This window comes from Marmota marmota, unplaced genomic scaffold (genome assembly GCF_001458135.2).
Source record: "Marmota marmota marmota unplaced genomic scaffold, marMar, whole genome shotgun sequence".
In the NCBI taxonomy this organism is placed as follows: Eukaryota; Metazoa; Chordata; class Mammalia; order Rodentia; family Sciuridae; genus Marmota; species Marmota marmota.
Window position 1 is genome coordinate 4,213,056 of NW_025999925.1, and position 13,611 is coordinate 4,226,666.

General features: G+C 38.5%; 1 protein-coding gene across 3 annotated transcripts in view; it reads left to right on the forward strand.

The window, feature by feature from the left end:
• Mrps27 (mitochondrial ribosomal protein S27) overlaps window positions 1-13,611 on the forward strand; it is an 89,645-nt gene that overhangs the window by 70,919 nt on the left and 5,115 nt on the right. For all 3 annotated transcript variants that reach the window (XM_015497813.2, XM_048800151.1, XM_015497814.2), the window contains exons 5-9: window positions 1,413-1,527; window positions 3,736-3,814; window positions 5,657-5,772; window positions 10,182-10,284; window positions 12,769-12,911. In XM_015497813.2, coding sequence (XP_015353299.1) covers window positions 1,413-1,527; window positions 3,736-3,814; window positions 5,657-5,772; window positions 10,182-10,284; window positions 12,769-12,911 — 556 coding nt within the window. The remainder of the gene's footprint in view (window positions 1-1,412; window positions 1,528-3,735; window positions 3,815-5,656; window positions 5,773-10,181; window positions 10,285-12,768; window positions 12,912-13,611) is intronic.

Genomic DNA, 13,611 nt, shown 5'->3' on the forward strand with positions numbered 1-13,611 from the left:
TTTTTTTTTTTTTTTTTTTTTTTTTTTTTTTTTTTTTTTTTTTTTTGGTCTGTACTGGGAATTGAACCTAGAGCCTCTTCAATGCTAGGTCATTCCTTCTTTTTAAAAAAGATTTTGAGCCAGGCTGGTGGTACACACCATAATCCTACTTACTTGGGAGTCTGAGGCAAAAGGATCACAAGCTCAAGGGCAAAGTGGGCAACTTAGTAAGACCCTATCTCAGAATTTTAAAAAGGCTAAGAAAGAAGTTCACTGTATGAGTGCCCCTGGGTTCAGTCCCAGTACTCGAAAAGAGTTTTAATTTTTGTGGAACCCAGAGATCACCCTACTTCCTGATGGTTAAAAGCCCATGTGGGAACTTAAGCCATGATATGAGATAGGAAAATCCATCCTAATCAAAACAGATTAACAAAAAGAGTGAGTACAAAGCCCTGGATACAGCCTCCTCACATCCCTTGCTCTACTCCAGCTTGATTTTTTTGTCATAGAGCCTGAGGAGCAAGAAGCAGCTTCCACCCAGGTGTTAGCAATGTATGTGCACTGAGGCAAGGGCTGCATTCCCAGTTCCTTTGTGGTATTGCTCCGTGTATACCTCATCTTACTGTTGGACTGGTGCACACCTCATCTTCAGCTGTTTAGAACTTGTGGAACCACTAGGGAGTTGGGGAAGCAAGAAGAAACAGACCAAAGGGCTAGAATGGAGTTGTGAAGAAGATGGTGGGTTGAGGATCATGGAGGACATGAAAGTTCAAATTGGCTCGTCCTTCTTCTCCTTCTTCCTCTTCCTCCTCCTCTTCTCTAAATTTCTGTTTTTCTTTTTTTGTGCTCATCTGCTTTAAAACTTAAAATATGAGCATCAGCTTCACATCTCCTTTGTATTTACATACTGCCATGGTTAATAGAGTCTGTTCTCCAAATAATGTCTTGTAAATATCATATTAAAATGTTGAAGCAGGGGTACTAAATAAGGATTTTTTTTTTTTTTTAATGCCAGGTATTGAACTCAGGGCCTTGCCCACTAAGCCACATCCCCACCCCTATTTTGTATTTATTTAGATGCAGGGTCTCAGTAAGTTACTTAGTGCCTTGATTTTGCTGAGGCTGGCTTTGAACTCACAATCCCCCTGCCTCAGCCTTCCGAGCTGCTCAAATTACAGGTGTACGCCATTGCGCCCAGCAGGAATGAAATTTTTTATAAATTCTTATTTATTATGTTGCCTCCTCTTTCCTGCTTCAGACTTATAATTAATGAGTTTCAACTTCAAATTTATATCATCTGTTGACGTATAACTTTTGGTCACATTGAGTGCACTGAGTAAATATCTAAGAGAAGACCTGCTGATGAAAGATGTATTTTGATACTGACATTTAAGAGGTGACACCAGTTTTCTTTCTTCTTGTGCTTTATTTAGATTTCGACATAGTCCCAACTGCTGGTACCTAAGAGACTGGACTATCCACACTTGGATTAGACAGTGTCTAAAATATGGTGCAGAAGACAAAGCTTTGTATACCCTTGTAAATAAGGTGAGTAGTTTCCTGGAGTGTTTCCTGAGTTAAGAGGATATGGTGTTTGTACATGTTACAGTACAGCAAGGAATAGTACCAGAAATAACTTTTATAAATTATCTCCCCTCAGATGCCTTTTCAAAATGGGGCTGAGTGTAATCAACAAAACAAATTATAAATAAATTTTCTGTAGCTGATACTTTTCCAAGCATAGTGACTCAAGAAAGGACAGGTAAAGGTTGAAAGATAGTTCAATCAGAACAACTCTGTACTGGTGGTCATTTCATTCTTTACCCTTAAGCCTAGGATTTCTTGCCTAGCTCCTTTTGATAAAGTATAAAGGGAAAATGACCAGTTTTGCTGGTGTGTCATCTCAAAGGTATTCAAACTTATCTTATACTATTTTTAAAGACTGTACTCCTAGATATTTCATCCTGTGTCTTTGCATTCTCTGACTACTGACCTCAAGCCTGAGATGAGGATCTAGGTCTTTGTTTTTTCAACTCTAATTAGAGCGAGTTGTATTAAATCAGTGATTTCCTATTCTGCCTTCCCATTAGTGTCATCCACGAATTTTTAAGAAGTATAGGTTCTTATCTCTGCCCCCCAAGAATCTAATTTAATTGTTCTTAATGGGGCCTGGGCATTGGTGTGGGGTTTTTTTGTTTGTTTGTTTTTAATGGTTTCTAGTTTTTTAAATAAGTGTTAGATCAATTTTAGGTTTACAGAAAATTAAGCAGAAAGTACAGAAATTTTCCATATGTCTCCTGTCCCCATATATACTTAGCTTCCCACATAATTAACATTCTGCCCCAGTCTTTGATAAAAAAGATTAAAAAAAAATTCTGCCCCAGAGCAGTACATCTATTAGAATTGACAAACTTACATTGACAAACACATCATTATCACACAAAGTCACTAAGGTTCATTTTTAATGTATACATTTTTTGGTTATCCACAAAATGTTCAATGATACATATCCACCATTATAGCATTGTGCTGGATAATTTGCCCTAAAAAATCCACTGTGCTCTGCCTGTTCATCCCTCATAAATATTTTTATTTTTAGTTTCCAGCTGATTTTAATTTATAATGAGGGTTGAGAATTACAAATCAGTTGATTTATAAGGTCTTTTTCAGCTTTAATGATTTATCATCCTAAGATAGTTTGGTTTTTTTCTGTGCCTAGGGATTAGTGCTAATTTGGATGAGTGTTTTGAGAAATACAGATCCTGCCCATGAGCTACAACCTTTAAAACAGTGGCTTTTAAACATTTCTCCATTTAGCACACCTGAGGCATCCTGTGCAGTCCACCAGTGACAGCAAGTTAGTTCCGCAGTGTTTCACAGTTAGGGTTTAAAAGGCTGGGGTCAGTACCTCCCAAGGCAGTGAGTGTAGTTGGAAAACTTTCTTGGGTGTTTCTGGTAGGCAAGAATGGAGGGGGGAGGTTGGGGAAATTGTTAACCTATTGAAGTAAGAATGTAAAATAAATATGCAACTACAATCTAGATCAGTGGTAGTCAAACTTGAGTGTGCATGAATATCATATAAGATGCTCGCTAAAGCTTCAGGTTTCTGTGCCCAGTTCCAGAAATTCTGTGGATCTGAGGCTTAGGAATCTGTATGGTTTAGGAACTCCTAGAAAATTCTGAGGTAGATGCCAAAGAGTCCACATTTATCCCTAGAATTTTATTCTTAAAGTATCTGTCTATCTGATTCTCAAATACTCAGCTGCTTATAAGTACAATATCCCAGGAGGCTGGTTAGTAGCAAATATTTGCTAACATTTTTCTTGGGTCTTTAAAAGCCAGGCCAAGAACCAGAATATGCTGCACAATGTATATTTCTCTTGAGAATCCATTTTTTGCATTGTTATTCATACTTTAAAAAAATCACTGAACCAGTTAGGGGGGTATTTGATTTTTTCTTTTTATGTTGTTTTTAGCTATGGCAAGGTGTTAGAATTGAGCTTTCTCACATATCAATTGTCTTACATCAGACACCCACTCACAACTTTCTCACCCTGACCAGCAGTTCTAATTACCAAACCTCATGAGTCACAGCTTCTGTTTCACTGTCAGCAGATGCTGTAAAATGATCGTCATAAGGTTTAAAGCTAATGGTGACACGTTTTATCCTGAATAATACATAGGCATTTATTACAGACTGCATTAAATTGGGATGTGTTTTTCTTTTTTTCACCTTTATTTTCATTTATATTACAGGTTCAATACGGAATTTTTCCAGATAACTTTACATTCAATTTACTGATGGATTCTTTCATAAAGAAAGAAAATTACAAAGGTAGGAAACCAAACCCAGATTCAGTTATTTATTATAGGGCTTTCAGCTTCTAAAGGGAAATATATAAATGCAGACACTTTCCACTTTTTAGTTTCTTAATGACATCTCTTTACATCATTCTTTTAGTCAGAAAATTTTCATGTAAATATTGTCATTTAGGCAAAAAAGTTTAATATTGTCCCCTTTTTTTAATGGTTGTTAGAATAGGAAATATATTTTTTCAGTACTGGGGATTGAACCCAGGAGCATTCTACCTCTGAGCTACATTTCTAAACCTTCTTTTTTAGTTTTGTTTTTGTGACAGGGCTTGCTAAATTGCCTAGGCTAACCTTGAACTTGCTATTCTCCTGCTTCAGCTTTCCAAGTAGCTGGGATCCTCACTCATCTAGGATAGGAAATATAAAATACATAAATGACTACAGAGGAAATGTTAATTATACAGGTTTATCTAATTTTACTATCTAAGCTTTTTGAAATGCAGAATATAAATAAAGGATAAAGTAAATTTGATTTAATATGCATGTGTAATTTTGAATTCTGTAAGGAACAGTTGGCCGAACTTGGATTTTTTTTTTTAAACAGATTTTTGGCCTTGGGTTCTAAAATATTATTAGTTTGTTTATTTAAAAGAAAATCTCTTCCAAGTTCTTATTTTACTAGACTCACACTAGATGACTTCCTGGTTTGCCTGCCTATCTCAGTTTCCCCATTTGCAAAAAGAATATAGATATTCATGTCTATGGCCTCCTTTAGAACCCTGACAATGTGCAGCTGGCCAGAAGCAGCTGCAAATCATGCTAACTTTGATAATTATGAGTATATACAAAAGCAACAGATTAACTCAGTTGAAAATAGTTACTGTACTTGTGATGTGTGCAGACGTTATATTTTAAACCAATATTAGCATTCTGTATTTTAACAACAAATAACTGAGGAATGGAAATTACTTGAAACTGGTTTTCTTAGCTTCTATCTGTTGTAGAATATCAAGGGAAAATAAGAATTGCTCAAGGCCTGCTCTCCTATGACCAGCTTGCATGTGAAAACAAATATGTTGTATGTTATACTCAGGGGCTTATAATTTATGAATGAGCATTTTCCTTTCCCTTCTTTCAAGTCTTTTAAAACTGGATCTTACTGTCCCCTTTTATACTGATCAGTTTTCTGTTGTCTTTGAAATGACACTTGGGATTGGGATTTCCTCTGGCATTTGTCTACTTCTGCCTCACTGGAAAGGTACCAGTGCAGAGAATGGTGCTAGGAGCCCAGCTTCTCTGCCCTGCTTGTCAGGGGTGCCCTTGAAAATAGATGCATCTCCTTTCTGTATGCCTCAGTGCTTAATTCTGCCTCACAATTTTCAAGGCATTTTCATATGTACTATCTTGGTAGATTGTCAACAGATCTCTTAAAGCATTTAGGGCAAATAGCATTTTATCATTACAAAGATGATACTGGGAGCCAAGAGAAATGAAGTGGTTTATTCAGTGTCCTGGAACATGTTGATGTAGTAGCACCTGATTTCATATTGTACAGTATGTATAATAGAAGTTAAAGGCTTGAGAAAGACCTATTTTCCCAGGGGTGCTTTGCCATGGCACTGCATACCCAGCCCTTTTTTATTATTTTAATTTTGAGACAAGATCTCACTGATTTGCGAAGAGTCTCACTATGTTGCCAACACTGGCCTTCAGCTTGGGACCTTCCTGCCTCAGCCTTCCCAGTTGCTAGGATTACAGGCATGCACCCCCACACCCAGCTCTATTCTCCACTTTTAAGAGTATTTATTGTTAGAGATTTGGTGATGTTACTACAACTTATTTTCACTTTTATCTTCTTACCCAGATGCTTTATCTGTGGTTTTTGAGATCATGATGCAAGAAGCCTTTGAAGTGCCTTCCACCCAGCTTCTCTCCCTGTATGTTTTATACCACTGTCTGGAAAAGAAGACAGACTTCAGTGTAAGTAATCTGCACTAAAGTGGTACCTAAAGCTTTAGGAAAGAGCAAGTGGTGGTTTCTTACCTAGAGGAAGTCTAGGAAAAGGTATCTGATGTGACCTTGCACAATCAGAAAAAAGTTGTTTATTTCTGTACCTTCTAGTTACTGGTTTTTAACAAAATGGAACTGAATGTTTTGGAGGGTTTGGTTGGGTTTTTTTTGTTTGTTTGTTTTAGAATTTTTTTTGTTTTTATTTTTTGTTTTGTTTTTTGCAGTGCTGGGGAATCAAACCTGGGGCCTCTTATATGTCAGGCAAGCACTCTTTCACTTAGCTACATCCGTAGCCCTTTGTGAATAGTAGGAAACTTAATCTATGTAGAATGACTTCAGACATTCAGAAATGGGTCATTGATAAGAGCTGGACATGGACTATCAAGGAAGCAGGTGGGCAGCTACCTTTGACTACAACCTAGGGAATTAAATGCCACTTGATCTGTGTCACTATTTTTCTAAAGTTGTTCTAGGCCAGTTGTATTCTGGAAAGTTCAGAATGTCAAGCTTTTGGTCTTTGCTCTTAAGTTAGGGTTTTAGTCATTGTTTGTTCTTATCCTTAGAAATAACAATAACTGGTATTTAAGTAGTACTTATTTTACACACCAGACTGTGTGCTTGGTGTTTTAAATGTATTAGTGCCTCTCATCTTCACTATATGCAGATAAGAAGACTGGGCCATAAGGTGTTATAGAGTAACCACCCAGCTGGTAGGTGATGCAGCCACCCAGTATGAAGCCAGGCACTGTGGCTCTATTGTCTGCTCTTAACATCGAATGTAACATCAAAACATCTTGTTAGGGGTAGGAACTGAAAAGGTGATCTAGTCCAACTCCTATTGTAAAGAATTGATGGTATGTTATATCTTATTTAGATGAGTGTCACAGCATATGACATACACCCCATTCATTATTAATTCATTAAATATATATTGAGCATCTATTCATTCCATACATTACCAAGTACCAGTTATACAAAGGTGAGCAAAAATTTTCTGCTTCCAGTCTAGTATTTTAAAACAAAATGAAACAAAATAAACATGCAAATATAAAAATATGACCATAATAAACACTATGAAGAAGCCTATGAAAGGCCTATCTTGTAGGGAGTTTTCTTTATATTTTAAACTTAAATTGGTTAGGAAGGGTTTCCTTAAGGAGATAGTTCTTAGGTTAACATGTGAAGGATAAGTGGGAATTAACACTGAGGAGGGAGAGAACAGTCCAAAAAGAGGAAATAACATGTTCCAAGGCCCTGTGGCAGGAAGAACATGGTGAGAAGAAAGCGGCTGAAGGAAGATGAAAGAGTGGAGGGAGGACACAGTGAGATAAAGTTGGAGGACATAGGCCATGGTGGGCCGTTTTGTTTTTATCCTAAAAATAGTGAGGAGCCATTGAAAAATTTTGAGCACAGAAAGTAACTAATCAAATTTGTGTTTGAAAAGATCCTTCTGTCTATACTGTGAGTAAGAGCAGGACAAAGCTGACTATGGTCAGGCCAGCTGAGAGACTCCCATGCAGACTGAACAACAGATAATGGTCATGTAGCAATGAGGGGGCCGTGGAGTCAGTGCCCACTGGACGTATTTGGGAGGTAAATAACAGGAGAGGAGCTAGATGTGGAGGCAGGGGAGGCAGAGGTCAGTTATTTTCTCTTCAGTTTCTGTGTCATCTGGACAGAATGAACACCATGTTTGCCAAGGGAACTTTAGAAAAAGTTTTTGTTTGTTTGTTTTTGGTTTTGGATACTGGGGATTGAACTCAAGGACACTCAACCACTGAGCCACATCCCAGCCCTATTTTATATTGTATTTATTTAGAGACAGGGTCTCACTGAGTTGCTTAGCACCTCGCTTTTTTGCTGGGGCTGGCTTTGAACTTACGATCCTCCTGTCTCAGCCTCTCACGCCACTGTGATTACAGGCGTGCACCACTGCACCAGGCAAGACCAGATTTTATGAGGCTGTGAACATCTTGCAATTTGAGATGCTTTTGAAACAGCTAAGAGATTTCATGAGGGAAATTGGAGGCTTAATGGAAAGATGTGAACTGTAGGTACAGTTTTGATGATTAATTATACATCCATATATTTTCAAATGATCTATCACGTAAAAGGAAGGAAAATCAATGTTGTATGCATTTATCTGATTATTGTGCTCTACCCCATAAATATATACGAATACCATGTGCCAATTAAAAATTAAAATAAGAAGAGAAATCAGGAATGTGTTAGACCATAAAATCCATAGGAAGAGAGTGATCTACAATGTAGAGTGGTTCTGAGAGGGAAGGGTAAGATGAGGAATAAAAATATTTCATTGAAGTACGAAGTATTCTTGCAGTTGCACACCTGTAATCCCATAGACTTGGGAGGTTGAGGCAGAAGAATCCAAGGTCTAGGCCAACCTGGAAAATTTAGCAAGACCCTGTCTTAAAATAAAATTAAAAAGACTGGGGATGCAGCCCATTGGTAAGAAGACACTGAGTTCAATTCCTAGTGCCAAAAAAAATTATTGAATTTAGTGACATAAAGACATTAAATTATAACCTTTGTATTCATGCAGATATGGAGCAAGAACCCAAATTGAAATGGATTAGGAAGTGATTTAGAGGTACGGAAAGGAGACGTGTAGGCAACTCCTCTGTGATGTCTCACTGTGAAGTGGGTGGGGGGAGGGCAGTGAGGATTTGCTTCGTATTAATAGGAGAGACAGAAGCATAAAATGGGAAAACCTTGAGGCCGCTAGTAAAATAGCACCTGAATTAATCCACCATATGGATTGGATATTCCTTATTCAAAATACTTGAGCCTAGAAAAATTTCACATTTTTTCAGATTTTAGAATATTTGAACATACATAATAAGGTACTTTGGGGATGGGACCCAAGTCTAAATGCAGACTTCATTTATATTTCATATACACCTTTACTTAGAGCCTGAAGGCTATTTTATACAATATTTTGAGTAACTTTATGCATAAAACAAAAGTTTCATGGTGGTGAATTTTCCACCTGTGGTGTCATGTTGGCACTCAAAATGTTTTGGGTTTTGGAGCTTTGCATATTTTCAGATTAGGGATGCTCAACCTATATCCCTGTCCCAGTCACCGTTCCCACCTGCCTGATCCCTAGCCCATCAAGGATAGCTGTCATGTGCTTCAGTGCTCCTTTGGCTTCAGCCCCTATTGTACTGATACTGCAGCTCCTGTTTTTCCCTTGGGGATGGGGGATGTTCAAGCAAGCCGGGCATGTGGGGATAATCAAACTTCCTGGGTTAGAATAGTTTGGGGGAATAAAATGACCTGATCTTTAATTATCAACTCTTTTACTTCTCTGCTGCTGAAGGACCTGAGGGTGGTAGTGCTTTTCTACCAAGGTTTCTGCTGTTTTCAGAGGTTTAGGAAACCTCAAGAACTGGCATTTGTGTTGCATGAAGGCTGTTCACAGTCCAGAATTTTGGGCACCTGTGAACACCTGAGCCATCTCATTCATACCTGGTGGTAGCTGCAGCCTGTGGACCTTGATCATTCTTTGCTTCCTCCCTGAGCTCAGATGCTCCTGCAGGGCAGCTGGACCTCTGTGTGTTTCAAAGCTGGGCGAAGGTTGCAGGTCTAGCCAGTGTGTGCTCATGGCACTGAGGTCACAGCTCCCGTTGTCTCCGGAGCTGCCAAGGTTCTCCTTGGCCTGTGTTTCCAGGGAGTCCCCATCACTGCTATTATTAGTGTCTGAAAGGCGTAGCAACACTTGTGATTTTGCCCCCACTTTATGTCCCCATGTCTCAAAAGGCTTCAGTTTTATTGAAGTATAATTTTGCACCCTGGGTTGAAAGAAACAATACTAAGTGTTTCTGATTGCCTAATTTGTTTTTAAGAGGCACAAATCTATCTAAAGGCGACTGAAGAGTGTTATTTATTTTAACATTGTGAAGGAGAAGTCATATTGCTGAGTTGTTTAAAAGTGAAAAGCTTGCTCATGGTGCCACAGCCCCTTGAGTGACAGCTTGTGGAATCTTCCTTGATGGCCTCAAGGCAATGTGAACTCCAGAGTGAACTCTTTATTTTTGTTTTATTTTGCTATTCTGGTTGTAAAAGGAACTCTTATTCATTGCTAAAAAAATTGGAGAATAATGAAGAATACAAAGAAGAAAATCAAAGTTACTCATTAATTTTGCTGCTCAAAAATCTGTCAACGTATAGGTTACTTCTGGTCTGTAGTTTTCTTTAAACATACATAGCTTTTATTTACAAATATTTATAACTTTCTTATTTTGTGATATTTATCTAATGTGATAACATGTTTTTCCTCCATTTCATCAAAAGTCACATTTTTGAAAAAATGTTCAGTGCTTACATGGACCATGATCTGGTATATTCTATTGCAGTGGGAAGAAGAGAGGAACTTTGGTGCATCCCTATTACTTCCAGGCCTAAAACAAAAGAACTCAGTGGGTTTGAGTTCCCAGTTGTATGGCTATGCACTTCTTGGTAAGCTTATGTATATTATTCTTCATGGATACACTTGGTACATTCTTGTATTTCATAGTAAAATTTTAATTTGATTTGAACTTACTAGTAGAATTCTTACTATAACCTTCATTTTTTTAAATTCATCTATTTATTTATTTATTTATTTACTTATTTTTATTTTTTGGTACTAAGGATTGAACCCAGAGGTACTTTACCACTGAGCTATATTCCCAGTCCTTTTTGTTTTTTATGTTAAGGTAGGGTCTCACTAAGTTGATTAGGGCCCCAATAAGTTGCTGAGGCTGGCCTCAAACTGTGATCCTCCTGCTTCAGCCTCCTGAGCCACTGGAATTACAGGTATGCACCACTGTGCCCAACATAACCTTCATTTTTAGACATAAAAGTAGAAGGTCTCCATAGCCTTACAGTTATGACATAAGGTCAGAACTGGTTCTGGAGGCTGTAGGTAATATTTGGTTAATCACCATGAGGGAGGGGAATAGAAAGGGAAGTTCTTATTCATTCTATTTTTCTTTTTCCTTTTCTGTTTGCAATACTGGGGATCAAACCCAGGGCCTCTACCACTGAGGGGCACAAGCTCTGGCACCCTGTAGGGAGAGCCAACCAATAGAATCTTCCCCCCGTATTAAAAGAGCTCTTCCTGTCTCTTCAGCCATGAAGTCCAGGAGGAAAGAAATTAAGAGTTGGGGTTGAACTGTCTTTGGTTTTGTTTTCAGATGAGGGAAGAGAAACTCAGAAAGTATAACTCTTAGCCCTTTGGGAGAAGCAGAGAGCTGCCCACTGGTACAGTGTGATTGTAGAGTACGGTGAGATAGCAGTTGGCATTTGGACCCCTGGTTGCATTGAAAATCAGAAGGTTGAGAGGATTGGCCTCAGCAGTCCTGGTTGTGTAGAATCTGGACAAATAGCATTCAATTTAAATGTGTCCTGGTTTATAGAGATTATTAAATGCTTGTTAGTTCATCACCCTTCCGTTCTCTCTTAAGTAGTTAGGCCTCCAGGAAACCCCTTTCCCTTGATAGCAGTTTGACTACTTTTTTTATATAACTTTATTTTATTTATTTATTTATTTATTTATTTATTTATTTATTTATTTTTATGTTGTGTTTAGGATCAAACACAGTGCCTCAGAGATGCTAGGCGAGCTCTGGGCCACTGAGCCACAACCCCAGCCCCAATTTGACTGCTTTGGAAGTTGATCTTTGCCAACAAAACATAGTGTGGCATTCTTGGATGCTGATTCTAACATAAACTGAGAAAGAGGTAGTTCCTAATTTATCAGACTGGCTATCAAATTATTAAGGGTTGGCCACTCTTTTAAACAGTTTTTTCCTTATTTACCACCTACTTTTGGTATTGATTTACATGTGTTTTCCTTTGTGTTCAGATTAGCATTCAGGATGACTACACTGTGTGGATTTCTCAGGAAGTTGGCAGAACTAAGAAAACGTACTTTGTTTTTGTTCTCGAGCAGAGGCCTTGGTGCATCATAACTGGCAGCCATCAGATCAAAGCTCTTTGCTCTCACTGATCGTGTGCTGTGCAGCCTGCTCAACCCTGCTGGAAGAAGCAGTGGCCCAGAATGTTGCTGCCCTCTAGCCCCAAGCACCTTAAAGATCTAATATTAGCTGTCACCTGATAAGCTTTGTCTGTTTGTATCCTACTATAGCTTTCCCAAATCCTCCTTCCTGGGAAAGATAAATGAAGGTGGATTTAAGGCCTGGCAGTTCAAGGTGACTGGTCATTAGTGTAGAGAGGTTTTCTGCTCTGCAGTATAGACAGCCCCTCTCACTGCTAAAGACCCTGTTGTCCACATCCACATCTTCAGCCCCAGTTTTGATGGTGTGAGGTTCCAAGGGGAATTTTATGTCCTAAGATCCAAAAGGATCCCCAGTACTCTATGATTTCAGAATTGATGACCCTCACCTAAAGTAAAGGGGAAAATTAGATTTTTCCCCTCCATATAAATAGTCAATTGGGTGTTTTGGCACTTTTTGAAAAATGTCGCACATTTCCTGGCAAGAGAAAGTTGTCAGCTGTTGACAAAGTTGTCACTGTAGGAAAGTTGGGGAAATTTCTTTTTCTAATGAAGATTTTGGTCTTAAAATAAAAATAGCATTTCCGTTGACTTACGTTTTAAGGGTAGCCCTGCTCAGAGGCAGATATTTCAGTATTAAGATTTTCCTCAGCCCCATAATTCATGCAAGCTCATACTCCACCAGCCCAAATGAAAAAGAAGAAAAACAGGTTCACACAATTTTGTATTAAATTTGTGAATGTGAGTCCTGCTACATTCTTTATCATCTATCTGAAATATCACCGGGTCACTGGATGAGGTAAGGCTCTCGGTGCAGATTTGAAATGATCCTTCTGTTTTTCTAGAACGGCAAGGCAAATACTCACTAGCACCTCCAAGTTCTCAGTCTCAGACAGAGTGGGAAGACATGCTGAGCCTTTTTCCTTGTCCTTTCTTGGCCACAGGGAAGGTGGAATTGCAGCATGGGCTACGAGCTGTGTACTACAACATGCCTCTGATGTGGAAACCAGGCTACCTTGACAGAGCCCTTCAAGTGATGGAGAAGGTGGCCTCTTCCCCAGAAGACGGAAAGCTGTGTCGAGAAGCGGTATGTTCTTCAGCCCTGAGAACATACTCACTGAGATTCAGCCATCTTTGTGACTCATGATAAGTTGAGCTTTGATTTTTGTTTTGTTTTTTCCCCTACCCCTACTTTTATATTTATGTACTTATTCAGTTAAAAGGAAAGAATAAACACAAATATTTTCAATGCTACCAACAAAAAGCATTATAAGATTAATGTTGATTTATAGCTTTTATTGCCCCAGAGGAAAACTATTCCCCTCCCTGAAACTCAAGCTAAATTTAGTAAAATATTGCCTACCCTACTAACTTCCCTCAACTCCACTCCCCAAAAAAAATCTCAGTGGGAGCTTAAGAGAGGGTAAGATCGCATGTTAAATATTTCTAGTATTTCTTTACCCTCACGTAGTCCTGAGAAATTACAGAGGCATTTTCCCCTATAACAGCCCTCAAGAAATGAATCTGGGGCACACATCTATAATCCCAGCAACTCAGGAGGCTGAGACAGGAGATTGCAAGTTCAAAGCCAACCTCATCAACTTACCAAGACCCTGTTTTAAAATGAAAAGGACTGAAAATAGAGCCCTGGGCTCAATCCCCAGTACAAAAAAAAAGAAGAAGAAAAGAAATGAGTGTCAGAGATGGCATGATCTTTTCCTTCCATTAAGCCATTGTGTGATCAAGGTGTGCACTGCTGAGATCTGGGTCACATTTTTTTTTTTTTT